At 36.1% G+C, this 23,661-nt stretch overlaps 1 protein-coding gene across 3 annotated transcripts in view; it reads right to left on the bottom strand.

Moving 5' to 3' along the window:
- LOC115212167 (HORMA domain-containing protein 1-like) overlaps nt 1-23,661 on the bottom strand; it is a 557,209-nt gene that overhangs the window by 304,941 nt on the left and 228,607 nt on the right. For all 3 annotated transcript variants that reach the window (XM_036502711.1, XM_036502710.1, XM_036502712.1), the window contains 3 exons: nt 10,990-11,141; nt 10,795-10,895; nt 10,482-10,492 (listed from right to left, as the gene is read on the bottom strand). In XM_036502711.1, the coding sequence (XP_036358604.1) occupies nt 10,482-10,492; nt 10,795-10,895; nt 10,990-11,141 (264 nt within the window). The remainder of the gene's footprint in view (nt 1-10,481; nt 10,493-10,794; nt 10,896-10,989; nt 11,142-23,661) is intronic.

The following is a 23,661-nucleotide window of genomic DNA, read 5'->3' as shown; positions in this document are numbered from 1 at the left end:
TTAATAATAAATCTACATACACATTTAATTCAACCTTGACCTATTTTAGGACCATGTTTAGATTCACTTACAACAATAGTAGAGGTGAACCCTAGGTCAAGATTTCAATGATTATTAATATCACACCTACCTCCCACTGAACACCAACAAGCAGACACTTTATTCATTCAGTTTATTGATCCCTTAAGTTTACTTCAAAATGGTCTAGGGTGCAGGACCCTGAGGAAACTGCACCTACCAACAGCTAGATTGCATATCAAACAGTGTGCAGTCATTGTAGCTGAAACACATGTAGGTCCAGAAAATATGCTGTAAATAACTGTTAAATAAAATTATGAGTGTGAAAAATCTCCAGACTCTTTGTCAATACGAAAGTTATTAATTATTCTACAGAACATATGCAGTCCTGAACAAGACACACAGAATGACCCAATGAGAGAAGTTACCAGGGACTAACAACTCATTGTTAGCTCAAGTACTACATACAGACAGCCGAAACTGACTTGAGAGAAAAGACAGTAACCACCAGGATAATATATGCCTTTAAACTCAATATATGTCTCTATATATAAAACTGAAATGCGTTTTTACCGCTTGGATCGCTTTCAATTCCACTACATCCCGTCCGATTCGCTCCAAAATTTACAGTGACATATAGAATGAGGTGACGATGCCTGTGGGCTACCTTAGAAGGTGTGGTTGCTAGGGGCCATCTTCCTCACTCACGCTATTTCCTCCATTACCCTCTCACTCCCCTTCAAATATAACTTTGACAATGACACTACCGTTATTTAAAGTATCTGTCTTCCTAAAATCAATCTCGCTATTTCCTCTCTTTTTCACTCACTCTGTTTCCTTACCTTCCCATCACATCGACGTTCTTTTATGTATCTGTCTGTCACCAACAACATACAAGCATGAGAACAAATATTATGAATCAGATATTCTTGTGTTCATTTATATGTGTGTGTGTTTGTGTGTGTGTGTTCTATATATAAATCATCATCATCATCATCATCATCGTTTAACGTCTGTTTTCCGCACTGTGTGTGTGTACGTGTGTTCTATATATAAATATGTATATATAATGTATGTGTGTGTGTGTTCTATATATAAATATGTATATATAATGTATATATACAAAGTGTATATATCTGTATTTATGTATATTAAACTTTTTCATACTTTTTCATAGTTATATATATTTTTAAACAAATTATAAATATAATTTAATAAATTTTATTTTCAATTTAAATAATTTAAATTTTTCAATTTTATATTTTATATATTTTATATATTATATTTTTTTTATGTTTTTGTTTTTGTTTTTGGTTTTTGGTTTTTCAGACATTTTCGTTGCCACTGCCTGATATTTATGATTGATCTTTCTAAATATTTTATTTCTCAACTTACTCAAGATCTTCTGTTGTTTATAAATGGGAGAGAGATAGATAAAGATAGAGAGTAAGAGAAAGCGAGGGAGAGTCCGAGAGAAAAGAAAATTAAGAGAGTGGGAAAGTGAGAGAGAAAGGAGAGAGAAACAAAGAGGGAGAATCATCATCATCATCATCGTTTAACGTCCGTTTTCCATGCTAGCACGGGTTGGACAGTGTGACCGGGGTCTGGGAAGCCAGGAAGCTGCACCAGGCTCCAGTCTGATCTGGCAGTGTTTCTACAGGTGAGTGTAAAGGGTGCTTTTTTCGTGCCGCCGGCACAGGTGCCAGGGGGGCTCACAGCGGCAACGATCGGTTGGTACTTTTTACGTGCCACCGGCACAGAAGCAAGTCAAGGCGGTACTGCAATCAGCCACGTTCGGATGGTGCTTTTTACGTGCTGAAAGGAAGCAACAGAAAGTAACAACTACACTCTTACCCGCGCGTAGAGCGGGTCACCTTCAGCTAGTATATATATATATATAAAATCGTTCACATAGCATTTATATATAGGCTATGTTATGTGAACAATAATATTTTGAAAACAAAATATTTAATTTCATATGTATATATTTATACTAGCAGAGTTACCCAGCGTTGCCCGAGTTACATACAATTGAAGAATTAGACATTTTTGTTATATTTTCTGTAATGAACTGGAATACCTATGTTTCGAATTTCATCAAAATTGCAGTTGAGGGTTATTTCCCTCTTTACACATCCAAACAAAATTGTAATCGTGCCACATGTATCCCATACTACTGATTTTTATGCACATATTCCAAAATTCCAGTCTTATAGAACCTGTTAAAAGGATTTTGTTCCTGAAAAATGGAGGTCATGGAGCTCTAAAATGTGAGAGTTAACGCACCTATTGGGGGTGGACATCTTAATGTCAACCAGAGAAGTTGAATTATTGAGAATCTTTTTAACTTGTGTCTTATATCTATTGTTTGAATTTCTTTGAAATAGGAAATATATGTCCACTGGGTTTGTAAAAGAGAGCAAAGCTACAAAAGACAAATGATCACAATAAGCAGTCAGCTACAGTACCCTAGTTGTTACCACTCCCAATGTAGGATTCCTCACCATGCAGGTGACAGGCACAGCCATAAGATACATTACGAATCTATAGCAATTGGAAGGGTGTGACCCAACTGAAATAAACATTAACAACTGTGTGACATGAGGGCTAAGGAGAAATGAAAGTTGGAGTTTGCAAATGACCACTATACTGATACGTAACTGGACAGAATAAATATACAATCTATAAATGTCTTTGAATAACCAGTCACTCATCTGGGAAGGCCTTGAAATCAATGTTACCATGTGATGACTATGTGTGACCCAGTGATAATAAAAAGACTGAAAGGAGATCTGCAATCAAATAACTTTACTCAACACTTTGCAACTGAATCAGTGGAGGCAAAGGTGCCTCTCATTTACTTGACAATTTATGCAGCACATTGCAGAAATCACAATCTAAGTGTATGTCAAAGCAAACTGTTACACTGTTGTACCATTGAATTACAAATAATGCTCATCTTCTATGCTCGGAGGGCCCCACAGCTTCCAAGAGTACAACTATTTGTCTTTGCTTAGATAAAAGGACAAAATTGTGGGTGTTAAGTCCCCATGAAGGGGTCTTTCTAACTCGTAAGAAGATGAAATTTTATAAATATTACTTCATTTGTATCTAATATCTATGGTTAAAATTTCATCAATAGGAAAAATATATGAATTGTCATGGGGGTTGTGGCCCTTATGCATAGAATATAATTTCCAAATTTCGTAAAGATCCATTCAGTACTTTTGATGTAGTTTTGAATCATAAAAGAATGAGTAAAGTTTGGGAGTTAAGGCCCCCATTAGAGTGTCTTAGAATCCTCATGTGAAGTGGAAACTTTGAGAATACTTCTTGATGTGTGTCAATGACCTATGGTTGAAATATCATCAACATCGAAAATTTATGAATTTTCATGGGGGTTCTGCTCCCTTTAAGCCATCCGAAATTCAAACCAAACATATTGCATTATACCCGCCCTTATGCATTGAATCTAAGTTTCAAATATCATAAGGATCCATTCAGTAATTTTGGTCCATGAAATTGCATGAAACACACAGCATTACTCTTCTCCCTAGGCTTCGATTTTGTGTTCCAAATTTCATTATGATCGGTGCAGCGGTTTTCAAATGTATAAGTAATACACGAACACAAAATGACATTGTCTTTGATATAATAAATATGAATGTACACATATACTTACATGTGTATATATATATATATATATATATATATACATACATATATATATATATATATATATATATATATATATATATATATATATATATATATCGTGACGTATTTTTGCCATTTCAATATGGCTAACCCCTAAGGGTGGATGCTACTGTAGTTTTTAGCCCCAGGAGGACACACTCCTCCAGCTGGCCATAGACACACTATCTGTGTCCTGTCAGTATTTGCAAAGGGAAGTCATCCTTCACGTCTTCAACTTATGATACACACGGACTCGAGTTTCGAGGTATTGACCTCTCGTCAGCGTGTGACAATCATAGTTGTCGCCGAGAATTAGATTTCCTTCACAAATACTTATACTTTTTCCAGCGCCCACTGTCGCTGATATTGAAAAAGTGAAATCAAACAATGATAAATATCAAAGTGAGTTATATACAGTAGCGGTAACACATCGTGACGTATTTTTGCCATTTCAATATGGCTAACCCCTAAGGGTGGATGCTACTGTAGTTTTTAGCCCCAGGAGGACACACTCCTCCAGCTGGCCATAGACACACTATCTGTGTCCTGTCAGTATTTGCAAAGGGAAGTCATCCTTCACGTCTTCAACTTATGATACACACGGACTCGAGTTTCGAGGTATTGACCTCTCGTCAGCGTGTGACAATCATAGTTGTCGCCGAGAATTAGATTTCCTTCACAAATACTTATACTTTTTCCAGCGCCCACTGTCGCTGATATTGAAAAAGTGAAATCAAACAATGATAAATATCAAAGTGAGTTATATACAGTAGCGGTAACACATTGTGACGTATTTTTGCCATTTCAATATGGCTAACCCCTAAGGGTGGATGCTACTGTAGTTTTTAGCCCCAGGAGGACACACTCCTCCAGCTGGCCATAGACACACTATCTGTGTCCTGTCAGTATTTGCAAAGGGAAGTCATCCTTCCCGTCTTCAACTTATGATACACACGGACTCGAGTTTCGAGGTATTGACCTCTCGTCAGCGTGTGACAATCATAGTTGTCGCCGAGAATTAGATTTCCTTCACAAATACTTATATATATATACTTATATATATATATACAAATACTTATATATATATATATATATATACAAATACTTATATATATATTATATATATATATATATATATATATATAATATATATATATATATATAATATATATATATATATATGTATGTATGTATGTATGTATATATACATATATATATAGACACACACACACACAAAGATAAATTGATAGATACAACTGAGTGGGCAAACAAAAATATGAGACACAGCGTAGTGCTTTTTTTATGTTGATAAGCCTGGTACTTATTCTATTAGTTTCTTTTTGTGAAACCAGTAAGTTATCGGGATGTAAATAAATGAACAGCAGTTGTGAAGCAGTGATGAGGGTGAAACATAGAAACAAAGTCACACACATGCACTTAAATATATACATACATATATATATTTCTTTACTACCCACAAGGGGCTAAACACAGAGGAGACAAACAAGGACAGACAAACGGATTAAGTCGATTACATCGACCCCAGTGCGTAACTGGTACTTAATTTATCGACCCTGGAAGGATGAAAGGCAAAGTCGACCTCGGCGGAATTTGAACTCGGAACGTAATGGCAGACGAAATACGGCAACGCATTTCGCCCGGCGTGCTAACGTTTCTGCCAGCTCGCCGCCTTTGTACAAGAAATCAGTCGTATACATACATATATATGCGATTGATTTCTTTAAGTTTCTGTCTACGAAATCGATATATATATATGTAGGTATACACACAAACACACACACACAAAGATAAATTGTATGGGCAAACAAAAATAGGAGATACTGCCTAGTGGGGTTTTTTTTATTTTGATTAGCCTGGTACTTATTCTATCAGTTTCTTTTTGTAAAACCAGTAAGTTATGCAGATGTAAATAAACAAACACCAGTTGTGAGGTAGATATGAGGGAGAAACACAAAGACACACACACACACTTATGTAAATACATACATATATATACGATTGATTTCTTTCAGTTTCTGTCCACAAAATCCACTGACAAGGCTTTGGTTGGTCTGAGGCTAGAGCAGAAGACACATGCCAAGTCACCACACAGTGGGACTGAACCCAGGACTATGTGTTTTGGAATGAAGTTTGTTACCACACAGCCACACCTGCACCTATATGTGTTTGTGTGTGTCTGTGCGTATGTTTGTATGGGTGTATATATGTATGCATGTATATATGTGAATATATGTGTACATATTACATGTACATCTACACATATACATGTATACATATACATCTATATGTATAGAAATAAATGTATACATATACAGCTATACACACGTACATAGGTGCAGGTGTAGCTGTGTAGTAACAAACTTCGTTCCAAAACACATGGTCCTGGGTTTAGATTTAAATTTCAAATAATAAGAGTGAGAAATTGAATATTAATTTGATTAATATGAATTGAAAACCAGTGGTGTAGCATATAAGACCATAGTGGATCTTCTTCTAGCAAAATGGATGTCCACTGTTAATGGTTCATCCCTCTTATATAATAGTTTGACTTTATTAGTTTCAGTATTAAAGTGAAAGTATCTGACATTACAATAGAGAAATGTTTTTGTTTCACTTTTAACATGCAATACTGAAATAGTGAAGAAGATATGATATTGCTGTGGGGTCGCCCTAGGGAAAAAGTTAAAAAATTGTTTTTGCCCATGACACTACATGGACCCTAAGTAAGGCATGCGTAAAATTTGAATGAAATTGGTTGCGTAGTTCTCAAGTTTTAGGGATTCACACAGACAGACAGACACACATTCTCAGTTTTATATATATAGATATCTGTGTATGTGAGTATGAAACTCATAAACTAAATGCAATTTATGATAAATATTTCCGGTTTTATTTTAATTAACATATCAGTGTCTTTAGAGCAAAACCTTTAAACGCTGTTCACCTGCTTTACTGCCTCTGACTGTCACTCACACCCATTCTGTTGTTTTACTCTGCTTTCCCAAGCATGACCAACAGGACATGTGTTTTATTATATGTAAGATCATCATCATCATTCTTTAACATCCATCTTCCATGCATGCATAGGTAGGATGGGTGACATAAGCTGGCCAAATAGAAAAACTACCCTAGGCTACTGCGTCTGTTTTGGCAGGGATTTTACAGCTGGGTGCCCTTCTTAACACCAACCACTCCATAGAGTGCACTCAGTCCTTTTTACATGGTATTAGTACAAGCAAGTTTAGTTTTGACATGATTTTTACAGATGGATGCCCTTCCAAATGCCAACCACATTACAGTGTGGAGTGGATGCTTTTAATGTGGCACCAGCACTGGCAGGGTCACCAAGTAACTTGCAAGACAAGGAATTATGAGAGAGGCAGGAGCATTTGAAGAGGGAAACTTGTGTCAGAGGATAAAAGGTGAGAGTGCGACAAAGAGACAGAATCAGGTGCCTTGCCACAACAGAGGGAGTATTAGAGGTGGTCCAGTATCAAATGATGAAAAGTTAGAGTGTGATAGAGAAATAGGGAGGCAGAAATAGGCAGGTAACCATGTACTTCCTCTTGCTATAGAGGAAGTACATGGTTACCTAGTGAGAGAGAGAGAAAAGAGATAGAGAGTGAGAGAGAGGTACAAGAAAGAGGCTAGAAACAAGTGTGCTGATGTAAAAGAGATACTTGGTTACCTAGTTAGAGGAAAAATGAGAGAAGAGAGAGAGAGAGAGTAGGAAACAGCAATAGTGTAAGAGAGAGTGGGAGAGAGATGTAGTGCTAGGGTATACACACAAGTAACAAAGATCTGAGCATAGAGCCTGGATATAAAAATAGGGTGGGGTGGGGGGAGCAGGGATACAGTGAGCAGGGCAGCGAGGGCAAAAAGGGGACTGGAAAACAATCATAGTTTATGAAGTTGTGAGAATGCAGTTTAGAAGAGGAGATGTAGTTCGGTTTTTTAGCGTAAAATGGGTGAAAAGTGTGTTTTTACATGTACGTGGGACACAACAATTCTAGCACTCAGTTTCATGGACAGGTCTTCTCTAGAACTTCATATCTCAGTCCATTGTCATTTCCTCCATGAGCCCCAATATCCTAAGATCGGTCCTCACCACGTCATCCCATGTCTTCCTGGGTCTCCCTCTTCCACAGTTACCATCCCCTTTCAGTAATTGGCACTCCTTTATACATCTGTCTTTACTCATACACATCACATTCCCAAACCAATGCATTCACCTCTGCTGCATACCACATTTAATTGCTCTTATGCCTAACTTTTCTCTCAACACAGTTGTGCTTTGTTGGTCAGGCATTCTGATGTTGCAAATCCAATGGAGCATACTACCTTCATTCCTCTCCAGTCTGTGCATCTCCTCTGCAGTCAGAGCCCATGTCACACTACCATGTAACATAGCTGTTCTCACACAAGCATCATGTAATCTATCTTTCACTCTATGAGTGAGTCCTTTTGCTGCCAACAGAAGCAGTAGTTCTCTGAACTTCCCCCATCCTATTCTTATTGTAGAAACAATACTTTCAGAGCATCCACCACCGTTACTAATTTGGTCACCTAAATAGCAGAAACTATCTTCTACCTCAAGAGTGCCTCCTGGGCATTTGAGAGAGTTTAAGTCTCTCATGCTCTTAGTACCTATTGTTCCTGTGCATCTGTCACACATAAAAGCAATCTTATCTGATGACCTAACCATGATTCAACTCTCACATAAATACATACGTACATTTATATGGTAAGCTGACAGGTGCATGCATTCAAAAATATGGATACAGAGAGGGGAAACCTCTATACACAGAACAGGAGTACGATTAGCTAGGGAGAAAGTCACTGACACTCCTGGTGGTTGGTATATATAAAATTAGGTAGTGAAGGTTTAATCAATGTGTTCACACAATGTACTCTGTAAGACTACCAAAACACTCTCCCTGACTACTACCAACCACTACTCTTTATAAGAGTTCAGCTAGTCCATTCTTCCAATCTGCCAGGAGTGTCAATGACTCTTACTACAACAGTCATGTACATTTATAATGAAAAAATAAGGGTAGGTGGGCATAATGTTTTTGCAAGATGGACACTTTTTCTTTTTTTAATGTATGTTAATATTCAAAACTTTTATTATAATTATTATTATTATCAATACACCCTAAACCACATAATATCATAGATTAATGTTTCAAGCTATATATCATCATATAAACTTAGGAGCAAAAGAAAGAAATCATACTGTTCTATTCTACATACCAACATAAAAACATAGGAGAATTCGTACTAATCTAAGCTACATAATATATATGAGAAATCAACCAGTAAGGATGCTGTATGCCAGAGAAAGATTAAATGGCATTACATGAAAAGAAACTAAGACAAAGATTAAAAAACTTAGCTTCCATTTTCACTTCCAGCAATAAGAAAGTAAAACTGACTATGTCTATCGCTACAGAACATTCTTGCAAGACGGACACTGTATTTTTTAACATAGGCACAGGAGTGGCTGTGTGGTATCTCGCTTGCCTACCAACCACATGGTTCCAGATTCAGTCCCACTGCATGGCACCTTGGGCAAGTGTCTTCTACTACAACCTTGAGCCGACTGAAGCCTTGTGAATGGATTTGGTACAGGGAAATTGAAAGAAGCCTATCATATATATATATATATATATGTATGTATGTATATGCTTGTGTGTCTGTGTTTGTCCCCCACCACCATCACTTGACAACTGATGTTGGTGTGTTTACATCGCCATAACTTAGCAATTCAGTAAAAGAGAATGATAGAATAAATAGTAGGCTTACAAAGGGTAAGTCCTGGGGTTGATTTGTTCAACTAAAGGCGTTGCTCCAGCATGGCCACAGTCAAATGACTGAAGCAAATAAAAAAAACATTAATATTCTAAATTTTTGTTATAATTATTATTATCAATACACCCTAAACCACATAATATCATAGATTAATGTTTCAAGCTATATATTATCATATAAACTTAGGAGCATAAGAAAGAAATCATAGTGTTCTATTCCACATACCAACATAAAAACATATGTACACACACACAAGCACACACACACACACACACACACACACACACACACACAGGCACACACACACGCACGCGCGCACACACACACACACACACACACACACACACACACACACACACACAAGGTTTTCCATCAATTTCAATGATGACCATCTTTTTCAGCTGTCAATCCTTTGAAGACCATACTTTTTAAAGTGCAGCAACTATAGTGGACATACCAAACATATTGTTGTATGTTGTTGTCTCAAGATACAACAGCATGCATACACACACACACACACACACGCACACACGCACACACGCACACACACATACACGCACACACACAAACACACGCACACACACACACACACACACACACACACACACACACACACACACACACACACACACACACACACAAGCATAGCCACTGAAAAGGTTAGATAGATATTCAGATATATGTAAATGCCACTTATATGAATATAACAGATCATATTATATGAGAGGCAAGCAATAGAATGTTGGTAAGGTTACAGGTAAGAATACACTGAATGGTAGTCAAGAATACATGCTCAGATATAACTGTAAAATTAAAATAATCTCAAAAAAAGAAATTCCAAGACAGGAACAACTTTGAAATTAATTGCAATTAAAATCAGTAGAAACTTTAAAGAATATAAATATAAATATAAATTAATTTTTTATACTTACAAATGGAATGGCTGGAAAAAAAACAAAAAATACTAATTATTAAGAGTATTCACTAATACTAACTTCAATTACTAATTAGTTTATATTTGACTACTTACTATAGTAAAACCCACCCTGTGCATTTTCCTTGCTTTTGCAACATGTACAAAACTTTGTAATATGCAAGTTAACAAATAATGTTACCAAAAGATAATGCAAATAAACAAAAGAATAATGTAAAATGTAAGACAAAATTCTATGTATGAAAACATTCTAAATTTATTCTAATTTGGATAATGTTTCTATAATTCAATTATATTGAATGTTAACTCACTGTGGACACATTTCCCATTTTAATATTCATAGGTTCTTGAAAGTGAAAACTATTTAAATCTGTTGCTTTAAACCCTGGAGGTTCATAATCAGCTGGTGTAACTGGAAGGAAAGCATGTGATTGATAAAAGAAATTGGCAGTAGTTTTAAGAATCAAAAATATCAGAAAAATCTTTAAAAACTGATAACAACATACCTTCATCATAATAAAATAACTTTATTGTCATTAAAGCTTCATCTGGGAGGGGTTTTAAAGTCTGTGTAAGAACTATAATTGTTCTCAATAGCTGGATAGTGGCTTTCTTTGTTTCATTTGCATGATAGGCACTTGAAACTTTGGTATTGTTTCTATAAGGTGAAATGTAAATTTAAATACAATATTAATAAAATGTACTCATGAAAACAATCCTTGCTTCTGTACACTAAATATCATTAGTATTGTTTCCATCTCTACTGTAGTATTTGCTTGAAATCTATGAATTAAATAAAACAAAAATTTATAAATCCTGATTTATGTCTATTTTTCCTTAAATGAATAGAAACAAATAAAGCAATGTGCTTTGTTTCAATGCACTTGGCTGTTGGAGGATTTAAATAAGAATATTGCAATCAACAATGTAGCATTTCATTGTCACTTATACTTATTAATTATATGTAATTAGTTATTGATAAAAACCAAATTGAAATTAATTTATAAATATACATAAAAGTAGTCAATAATTTTTTTGAATAGATTAAGGCTGGGCATGAAACATGAGATAATGAATAATTAGAAAAATATAGATATGATGCTTCTTTAAAAAATAAACTTCAATTTAGTACAGAAAGTATCTGTTGAATATAACTGACTAATAAACAGAAATTTATCAATACGAGATGGTATCAAAACATTCCCAGACTAATTATGTTTAATAATAAATAACATTTACCTAAGTTTTAACATTATCTCCTCCAAAATAGTCACCTTACACAGCAATAAAACAGGCCCAGTGTTCCTGCCACTTTTAGAATCCGGCCTGGAAGTTGTTTTCCGTAAGTAAGTCAAGGACCTTCTATGATACACTTTGGATCTTGACAACAGTGTTAAAACGACAACCTTTGAACTGCATTTTCATTTTGGGGAAGAGATGGAAGTCCACAGGTGCTGAATCTGGCAAATAGGGTAGGTTAGGGTTAGGTGCAGAAGCGATACTTTGTTTTTGGCGAGAAACTCATGAGTGAAGTGACAGGGTGCATTGTTGTCATGAAGAATCCAATTCTTTGCGCACTACAGATCCGGTCACTTTCACTGAATGTTCTCCCTCAAACACTTCAAAATGTTGCAATAGAACTCTTGATCGATAGACAAATTCTCAGTGCACAATACCACATTTCCAGGGCTGATGCTTGAAGCAGGTCTTCCACATTGCTCATTGTCTTCTAGGAAAATTCTTCCACTTTTGAAGTGCCCCTGCCACTTGAAACATTGCATACCACCCATTGTCTCATTGTCATAAGCTTGCTGAAACATGCTCAATGTCACAGTAGCAGACTTACCAAGTTTAAAACAAAATTTCACATTGGCTTTTTGTTCCTATCCATGACGAAATTGCAGACTACATGATCACAAAAACTCAAATTTCACAACTTGCGAAGTAAACACAGTGATGTCACTTGGCACACTGCCTCATGAAGCTCACTGCTAGCTCTCACTGCACACACAACCATGTGCTGCCATCTGTCAGTAGGTTATAGAACTAATCCAGAAATGTATGTTTCAAATATGTAAGAATGCCTCAGAAATGCAGTATGAACTGATTTATTTCTTTATTTCTGTTCTGTATCACACTTACCATTGGTCTACGCTTGGAAGGTTCTTCATTTAACTCTTACATTTCTGGAGAAAGGGGGAGGAAGAGAGCGAATGAGAGAGAGAGAACTAACCTCAGTAATTGACTGACATTATATTGACTCCAGAAGAAGTTGTTCTTAGCAAGATTTGAACTTGGCACACAGAGTAAAATTAAATACAAGATATTCTGTATAATACTCTAACAATTCAGAGCACATATCAGTGTGAGGAACAAACTTTACCCTAATTTTGGAAAAAGTGGCTATCAGAAAGTATCCTGTTTACACCATGTACATTTATTTTTGCAATTTATTAAGTGAATTGCTTTAGATTTTTTTTCCTTCAATTTACAAGCATCATGGTGTGTAATGCTTGAAGTGGTGTTAGAATTCAGTGATATTATTTATTAATGATTTATTTATTATTATGTACTAGCAGTATCGCCCGGCGTTGCTCGGGTTTGTAAGGGAAATAACTATATAAGCATTTTTAGAGAGTTATAGCCAAAAAATAGCAAAAAAATGCATTCAAAATGGAAAAAAAATTAAGGTAATTTTTTTTTAAAAATCGTTGACACATCGTAGATATTTTTAGAGAGTTACTTTCCTTATATAATAGCGAAAAAAATGCATTAAAATGGAAAAATATGGTAAATTTTTTTTAAATCGTAGACTCATCGTGGACGCGCGCTAATACCCAGAAGGGCTCGATATGAATCACGACTATAAGATACCCGCTTTTGGTTAAACTGCACCGCAAAATGTGGGAGTAGTTACGAATCTAAATCGTAGGAGACAGACACACAACTTCACTTTTATATATAAAGATATAAGCCACGTAGTTATATACACATACTTTGTTATATACACATTCTTAAAAGAAAATGTTATTTTGAACACAACATTTATAAAGAATAAAATATTTTTTGGTTTTTCTTTTAAACGGATGCATACATTTATTAATAACTATATATAAGTGTCATCTGTTTATACATAAACACTGTTTCATACTGCAATTATATATACATATATCTATATATAATATTATATAATAAAATATATACAGAATATGTGTATATATTTATCTCTTATTATAAAAGGCAGATTTTATCTGCCTCCCTTTGTCAGTTATAGAAATCTACAATATAGGATTTCTTCAATTACAATTTACTTAGTATTTTTAAGAGTAAAATGCATCGGGTTTTGCCAGGTCCACTTTTTAAAATTTAAACTCCAATTAAGCAAAATTTACAGAAAACTCACATTCTGGTGTGTATGTCAAATGCTTTTCTTAATGTGGTTTACACCACACGCACACGCACACACACAGTGTGCAATGAATAAAATGAAAGTAATTCACCTTTTGTAGTGAGTGACTCTTTCAGTCTGCCACTTCCTCTTTACACACATAGACACGCAAATATATAAATAAAATTGTGAGCTAACGTGCGTGTGTGTGAGTGTGTGTGTGCGTGTGTGTGAGGGTGCGTGTGTGTGTGTGTGTGTGCGTGCGTGTGCGTGAGTGTGTGACAGGAAAGTTTTTTAGGACGAATATAAGACCCATATCGGCGATGTTTCGCTTGTCGTAGCACAGGTTTCCGTCGATTTCCGTAAAAAACTTTTATTTTTTTACATAAGTAATGAGAGCGAAAGAGACTAAGAGAAAGCGATTGTATGACGAGGGAAGTTCTTTTGAAGTTACCGTGCATGGGACGCATTGATGTACATGTGTGTGTGTGTGTGTGTTTGATGGAGTGTGGGAGACAGACAGTATGTTGTGTAAGTGAAGTGCTTCTGTTAGTGTGTGTGAAGAGACAGAGAGAGTAATGTGTGAAAGAGAGAAATAACTGAATTTTTTTACTCGGTGTATGTGTATATGTATGTATGCATGTATGTGTGTGTGTGTGTGTATGTATGTGTGTGTGTATGTATGTATGTATGTATGGCCGATTCAGTGTTTACATTTTTTACGGAAATCGACGGAAACGTGTGCTACGACAAGCGAAACATCGCCCCTATATCCAAGTAGCAGAAAGATCGCCCAAAAGCGTATATAGATATTTAAATGTATTTATATATTCATCTATACACAGATGTATGTATAATGTGTGTGTATATATTTCCATACACGTAACCATTCACTCCGCACAAAGTTTTTTAGGACGAAAATAAGATCTAAAGTTATCTCTAAGTAGCACAGAGATCGCCCAAAAGTGTATATAGATATATAAATGTATTTATATATTCATCTATGCACACATGTATGTATAACGTGTGTGTATATATTTCCATAGAGGTAACCATTCACTCCATACAAAGTTTTTTAGCACGAAAATAAGATCTAAAGTTATCTCTAAGAAACAGAAAGATCGCCCAAAAGTGTATATAGATATTTAAATGTATTTATATATTCATCTATACACACATGCATGTATAATGTGCGTGTATATATTTCCATAGAGGTAACCATTCAATCCATACAAAGTTTTTTAGGACAAAAATATTTATATATAAAAGAAAGGCTGTGTCTGTCTACTCCGATTTAGATTCCTAACTACTCCCACATTTTGCGATGCAGTTTAACCAAAACCGGGTATCTTATAGTCGTGATTCATATCGAGCCCTTCTGGGTATTAGCGCGCGTCTATGATGAGTCTATGATTTTTACAAATAATTTACCATCATTTTTTTCCATTTTAATGCATATTTTTTAAAATAAACGGAAGTAACTCTCAAACTTCACACCAATATGCATGCTCATATGCGACGTAATATCACATCAGCAGCATTTCCTCACACCCTCCTTGCACTTGGTGAAGGCAAAATACCAGGGGATGAAAATGGTAATATTGCCATCGATTCCATTTGTACCATTGTTAAGACGCCTTCTGATCTCAGAGATGCAGTGTTCCCAGATCTACAAGCTAATTATCAGAATATGGATTGGATTGGCAAAAAGGCTATACTGGCCCCGAGGAATAAAACTCTTCACCATATTAATGATGAAATGCTAAAACTCATTCCTGGGGAAGTCTATGTATATCAGTCTATCGATACAACTCCTGACCCAGAGGACGTCATGAACTATCCAATAGAGGTACTCAATTCCTTTGAGCACCCCGGACTACCACCACACTTTCTCAAACTTAAAGTTGGTGCCCCTATAATGCTCATCAGAAATTTGGTTCCCCCAAAACAATGCAATGGCACACGTTTGATTGTTAAGTCCTTATCTCCCACCGTAAGCTTATATCAATATTTGCCTGAATAATCATCATAATTCAGTGCAATCATTAACAGTACTTTCAAGCAATTCAGCCCCGAGCAACGCCGGGCAATTCTGCTAGTGTATGTATAAATATATACTGAAAGAAGCTCGGCTCGCCAATTAATACTACCAAAATTTAACAATAGAAAGTAAATTAAAAACCAATTTACCTTTTCTGTATTGTTATGGCAATTCAACCGTCGGTGAGTTTTTGCAAATATGTTCGAATGAGAAGTGAGTTGTGTTTGGCGCCTTTTTTACTAATAACAAACACACACGTGTTTATATGTAGTTGTTTGAAACGTTTGTGTTTGTCACTGTCATATATGTATGTGTATGCGTGTGTGTGAGGAATGACACACACACACACACACACACACTCACGCACGCACACATGTACATCAATGCTTTCAGAGTGAAATGTTAAAATATTGAGTTTTCTCAAATTTTGTCTTAATTGGGGGTGAAATTGAAAGAAATTTTGTATGGCATGACCGAATGGAAGTACTTTGAAAAATCATAGGTAAACTCTAATTGAAGAAATTGTGTGAGGAGTAAATCGTTATGTATTTATTTGTTTCTGTTTGCTGTGTTTTTTTTTTTAGTAGTGGTTTAAGGTACACTTCTCTTGTTTTATAGAAATAGTTTCACTTTAATCGTCGCACACTTGCAAAGAGAAAGGAGTAGAAATTAGGGTGATAGCGTGAGTGAAGCAGATCGCTCCGTTTTTGTGTGTGTGTGTGTGTGTGTGCGTGTGCTGTAGCCCACACTAAGAAAAGCACTTGACTTACACACCACAATGTGAGTTTTCTCTAAATTTTGCTTAATTGGGGTTGAAATTTTAAAAACTGGACCTGGCACGACCCGATTTATTCTACTCTTAAAAATGCTAGGTAAATTGTAATTGAAGAAATCCTATATTGTAGATTTCTATAAGAGACAAAGGGAGGCAGATAAAATCTGCCTTTTATAATAAGAGATTAATTATTCAATTAGGTAAAGAGAGCTTGGATTAGGAGAAAATAATCAGTGATATTTCAATGTCATCTATACATACCAGTAGTCTAAGTGATTGTGACAGGAATTCATATCAGAGTGGAGGGATCATGAAGCTAATCATTGCATCAATGATTTTGTTATTAATGTAAGCTTTACAAAAAATTTAAACTTAGAAGCAAAGCTTGTTGCATGTTTCTTTAACATTTTTTTTCCTGAAGAAATCTTTATCACAATGAATGATGAGTCCACAAGGTATGCATGTCAGCAGAGCAATGCCACCTTCCTTACATCAATGGAGGAGATGAAAGCATAGCTCAGAATGCCTCTTCTGATGATAGTTGTACAGCTTCAAAGTTACAGAGACTATTTGAACATAAATTCAAGGAAATCAATAACTTGCAAAAATATGCAAAAACACCTATGTGCAGTGTAATCAACTTAACTGTATTCAATTTGTTTGAACAATTAACAGCAACATGACAACAGGCAAAGATCAACAAGTAAAAAAGCCACACCGACAATTTACACCAACAATTACTACATCCCATCAGCAAGTTTCATACAAATTCATTATTTATATACTGGATGAACTCCATTTCATTAACATCTCTAGTTTCTAACCAGATTGGGAGTTAAGTAAGATGAAAAGTATGAAAGACTTGTATTACTTTTGACGAGTGTATTCTTAAGAATACAAAATAAGTGCTGATTATATTTGAAAATAATTTAAAGCTGTGTACTGTTTTCTGCCATTTTGTACATTTTATGATTTTTAACTTTTTACAACAGCCAGCTTTTAGGTGAGAAAATTGCTACAGTGTAATCATATATGTTATAATAGAACTAACCCACCAAAAAATAATTAAAAAAAATAATCCTTTCATATTTTAAAGCTGTTGATACCTGCTTCAACTGTCCCTGACTATTTATAAAGAAAATTTTATTTTTAAAAAGCTTAGTAGCTAAAGATACCTTTCACATGTCCAATCTAAGAAAGTGTTGTAAAGCGGTCTCTTGCCACTGTTGTATCTGTCTTTTGACAACAGTTGTCGCTCTGACAGATATTGTTGTATTCTGAAGTCGTTGATAGAATGGTTCTATCTGGCACTGTACAACCCCCAGGTGTTATTATTCTCAGAAGGTTGGATGTTATAACATCCACTCAGTATCACAGTATAATTACTATATCAACACAGACACGACCACCAACACAGTTTACATGTACTCTCAACTTTCTGACCTTCCTGTTGATGACCAGCTACTTGTCTATTTATAATGGCTGACTACTACCACTTTTTTACCAGGAAGAGTGTACAGTTTCACTCATAAATGTATTAAGTAGAAAAAGAAAGGTAGACATACCAAAGTTTAATGCTGTCTAGCTATGGAATACTTTGTATTCCCAAAATGAGGAGAAAAGTAAGGATATTTTCCAAATCGGAAATAAGTCCCATTGCAAATATTAATGAAAACTTAGGCTGTAAAATATTCACAAAACTTAACACTAAATCTTGATTTGGATCAAAGTTATCATCCTTTATAAAAAATTCTGTTCCACTTGCTTGCCCTTTTTTATATCCTGGTGTTGGATAAATAATTTAACAAAGCAGGGGGAAAGAAAGTATTTACACAATGCCTACGATTACTGTTCTGCCAATGGTTCACAGTGAACTACTTGAATTCTTTTATTAAGCACTCAGGCTTTCATAAAGAGGGGACAGCACAAGGACAGACAGAATGCCACTGTGGGGACAAAAAACATAAAATGAATGAATAATGAGAAAAATGTTATATAAAAATGAAAAATGAAATGGCTGCATGAGCCCCACTCTCATGCAGCACCATTTCAACGTTTTTACTCATAGTTTATAATCTTTCTTTTCCTTATTTTTTCTCCATTAGCATTGCTTTTGTCCTCTTTTTTTACCACATTTTTACTTTTTTTAAAAATATTTTACAAATGGTTTCAGCTCTCTTAATTCCACTACTGGCAGTAGTTCGTCAAACTCCACTACAAATCTCGGCGGATCAATGTTACACATTTCCTTCAACCTGTTGTATCTGTCTTTATCAATTACAATGACTTTCACATTTTCTCCATACGTATCTGTAGGCAACTTAACCCTTATAACAGAATTAAACTTCATTATCATTCTTTCAGTTGCTGTGCTCTTAGCATATGTAACGAAATTCCATCTGTGTTTTCTTGGCCTTCTCGCTTGTTTGCCTTTACCTTGCTCCACTCTTGACACCTTCTCTCTGACTTTATCCTCCTCCATTTTGGTTAGTGTCATTGTTTCTTCATGCTGTTGTCTTTCTACATCGCCTAAAACTTCCTCCTCCACTGGAATTGCTAGTACCCTTGCTACTGTCTCCTTTTTCTCAAGCTCCTCCCCAACCTCTTTCTCAACCTCCTTCTTGACCTCCTTTTCAACCTCCTTCATGATCTCCTTATCTACTTCTCTTTTCTTTTTCTGCCTCTACGGCGGAGAGCTTACTCTTTCTTGCCTCTTTCGTTTTTTAACGTAAATTTTTCTGTTATTGCTGTCTCTTTCTCATCATCCTGTATCACTTCGTCAATCCTCAGACTGTTCCTTCTCTTCTCTCTGGGGACACTTCACCTTCATATGGCCTTTCTCGCCACACAAGTAGCATATGGGAACCCTCCACTACCACTCTCAGTCTCACATCTTCAGGTAGAATTATTTCCTCCACAGTTTTGTTCAAGCCACTTAAACTTGCCCATATAGCTATCCCTATGCTATACTCCCATTAATTCAACCTTTTAGTTCTCGTTACTCTCAATATTTTTGAGTCTTCCTCCATGTTGAACATAATTGCTGCAACTAACCATGTTTCATTTAATTCTGGTGGTACTTTTCCCACTCTCACTCTGGCAACATGCTTGCCACAGTATGTTGGCAAAAGAACCCACTCTTCTGTCTTTATGGCTTCAGTGGAGTGCTTTATCACTTCTTCTTCGATTGCGAATCACACCTCTAATGTGCCATATCTTCTTCCTCTTGTTATGAAAGTGGTGACACTTTTAGACACTTTTCAATATCTTCTATAGTTGCTATTTCTATTTTTCGAGATGACACTTTCAGTGTTTTATATATCACTGTTCTCTTCTTTACTCTGTTTGTTAGTTCATCTAGTGGCATCAATTTTAGGTTATGGCCTTCTTTTTCCAGTAACTTCCTGCATTCTTTTAGCTTTTTCGGTTCTATCTTTACCTCGCGAATCTCCAAAGCATCCACATCCACTCCTCTGCCAGTTGCTGCCACATAACTGTAGCCTTTTGCTGGTCCAGCCTCCATTTCTCTTCTCAGGTTCTCCCATAAATGAAAAGAAAAACACAAATCAACAAACTCATAAGTCAAAACAGTAACAACAACTTCAACAAACAACAAGCATGGTACACCATGTTTGACTTCTTTTCTGTTTTCTGGTGCTAGAATGTCATGCAATACTTCCATGAGGAATTCATTTCTTATGACCGTTTTTTCCATGAATCTTTTTTTAAGTTGGTTAATGTCATTTATGTTCAACATTTTTCCTTTTACCAGAAATAACATTCTTCCAATTTGTTTAATGATTATACCATCCTCCCAGTTTTCTTTACCATATCTATAGGTTTTAAAAAGAACTTTGTCACCTAACTTGAAGAATTTTGAAGTACATTTGTTGTTCACCTTTTTTCTATTTTCACTCAGTATTGTTACAGTTACTGCATGACAAGGAAGCAGTCCCCAATTGAAACTAGCAAGTAAAGCAAACGGATCTGTACAATTCAGTTATATATTGAAAAATATGATAAAGTTTACAAAAACAGCAGTACAGAGTTGATACAAAATAATTGGGTCAATAGTCAAATATTGGACAAAGCAAAATAGTCACCAGAGTCATGAATCCAAAAAGTATTGATGACGGTCGACAAATTGTCTTGGCAGTGAGTGTGGTTTTGACAGCAGTATAATACCGAAGTCATTCTTCACCTTTCAGCCACTGTCTTTTATACTTTAAGGCACCTCCAGAATAATCTAGTAAGGGTACACCACATCATTGTCTCTCTTCCAAATGCAAGAATCTGCTCACCTAAAGTAGAGATTTCTCCAAGCCGAGGGAAGCAAAGAGGAGATAACTCTAAAGCAACTATTTTCCTTTTTTTCTTTGAGAATATATATATAGTGACTTCAATGGTTCAAAACCAACCAATGGGCTAAACATTTTCGACCCAGAGATAACTAAAACTAAATTATTACAATATTATAATTCAGAAAAATACATTCTTATAACAGTATCAGCTTATTAAAAATAGATCTGGTCTTTCTAGCAAACATCAATTCTGTGGGTGACATTTCAGATGGGGTATTTGGATAAGGTGTTAATTGGTACAATCTTAGGAATTGTTTAAGTGCAAGGTCGTCCATTTCTTCATTGTTCACCTTTTTTAATGCCCTCTTAAAAGTGTCAATAAAATGTTCCACTTGTCCATTTGACTTAGGATGATATGACGGAGTGGTCACATGTTTGATAACAAACATTTTACAAAATTTTCTGAACTCGTCTGAAGTAAATTGATTTCCATTATCAGACACAATGATATCAGAAGTATCATATCTGGCAAACAATTCATGTAAAAAACTTACTGTAACTTCAGATGTTGGCTTTTTACACTTATACACTTCAGGCCACTTTGAAAAACTGTCTACCACCACAAGGTAATATGAACTCTTAAGTGGACTTGCATAATCAACATGCAGTCTAGACCATGGAATATCTGTTTTTGGCCACAATTGCCATTTAGTGGTAAGTGCTTTTGCAGCTAGGGTACACCCTCTGCATGCTTTCACTATTTCTTCAATGTCACAGTCCATTGTTGGCCAATATACATAACTTCTCATTAACTATTTCATTCTTGAAATCCCTGGGAAACCAATATGAAATTCCTTTAGTGTGGCATGCACTATAACTTTTTGTGCACATATCAACACATTGTCACACATTGAGAATGGCTTTGATTCATTTTCTGCTCACAGAGCAGCAATCACGGTATCTTCAAATGGTTCAGCATTTTTTGAAATCAGTCTTGATAAACAAGCAGCATGTCCTAATTTCTTAGATGGTATATATTCCATCTTAAAATCATAGTTTAATAATATAGTACCCCAGCATTGCAACCTATCAACAGTATGGGTAGGGATTCCTTTCTTCGACTCATATGTAGATAAGTCTGTAGTTGAAAACTTCTACCATGCAAAAGTCAAAAATAATTGCTAGAGTCTCTTTTTTGATTTGGCTGTAATTTTTTTCAGCTGATAACAGAGAATGTGAGGCATGAACCACAGCCTTCATGTTACCATCTAGGCACGCTTTCCCGCAGCTCGTCTCCATGACCGAACTGCAATCATGGATCAAAAAGAGGCCAAGGAAGGGCGAATGGCACCGCGAGTGTCGCGTTGCTCTCAAGCAACTCTGCCGTCCTGGGTCACCCTTGAGTGACTCCATCACAACCAAAGCATTCTATAGGGGATTAGTGGAGGGGAGGTACGACGACGAGCTCGGGGCGAACCTAGACGTCGATGAGGAATACCTGACCCGCCTGTTCGGGACAACTTTCGGGCCAGGACCCATGGACAATTTCCAGAGATCCCTGGCCTGGCAGTGCTACCGAGAAGCACTACCCGTTCGGGATAAGCTCTACAGACACGGCTCGAGAAACACGGGGCTGACCTGCCCGAGATGCGGTCAGAGCGACGAAACCATTCTGCACGCACTCGAGCAGTGTCCAACAATTTCCGACCTGTGGGCTTATGTCGAACAACTGCTGTCACGTGTGGGACGGGTCGGTTTATCAGCTGAGTCTATCGTCAATATTGTCACGCATCCTTCCTTCAAACGGGAAGGAAGAGCTATTTTCATCATCCTTGTGGCTATGGCGAAAGAATGTATCTGGTGGACGCGTCTGAAAGGATTGGAGACAAACACTTTCCTCTCTGGTCAACCTCTCATCAACTTCTTCAAGTACCACTTGAAAAGGAAAGTGAGAGTAGAGAGGCAAGTTTTGTCTAGCGAACGTTTTAAAAAAAGATGGGTGAATGTATCAAGGATGGCACGTATGAATGACGAAGTCACCTTGAGCATAATCCTATGAACCCAGAAATTGAAAACAGAGGGTTACCCACTTGCAAACAAATGTGGTAACATATAACAATATTGACCAAGGTTACCGTAGTCTTTTTCGTAGGCTTTTCTTCCCACGGATAAACCTTACTTGCTTTCCCCTTTACACCATACATCATGACACTGTGATACACGATCCCTATTGATCGTTTTTTTTTCCTCTTCCCTTTTTTCCTCTTTTTTCATTTTTCTTTTGTTCCTTTTCCCTTTTTTCTTTTCCTTTTTTTCTTTTTTCTGTTCTTTTTTCCCTTTTACGATCCCTTTTGATCGAAAACCTATGCCACCTTTTTTTTTTTCTCCCCCAAAAGAAAAGCTCTACCTTGTAACTTGTCCCATCTGTGTGCAGCCCTGTGTGGCCAATAAAGAAACTTATATTTATGTAGCATTACTGCTCCAATACCATACTCAGAGCATCTGAAGCTACAACAAATCAAATGTTGATATTTGTTTTAATTTTGTCTAACGCCTTCTGCCAATTTTAAGACCAATTCCACTTTACATCTATTTTTGATAAATTATCTAGTGGAACCCTTACCTTATGCATATTTGGAATACAATTTTGGTTATAATTTACTAGTCCCAAAA

This window comes from Octopus sinensis, linkage group LG5 (assembly GCF_006345805.1).
Source record: "Octopus sinensis linkage group LG5, ASM634580v1, whole genome shotgun sequence".
NCBI classification, from domain to species: Eukaryota; Metazoa; Mollusca; class Cephalopoda; order Octopoda; family Octopodidae; genus Octopus; species Octopus sinensis.
This window is presented reverse-complemented; position numbering and strand designations above follow the sequence as displayed.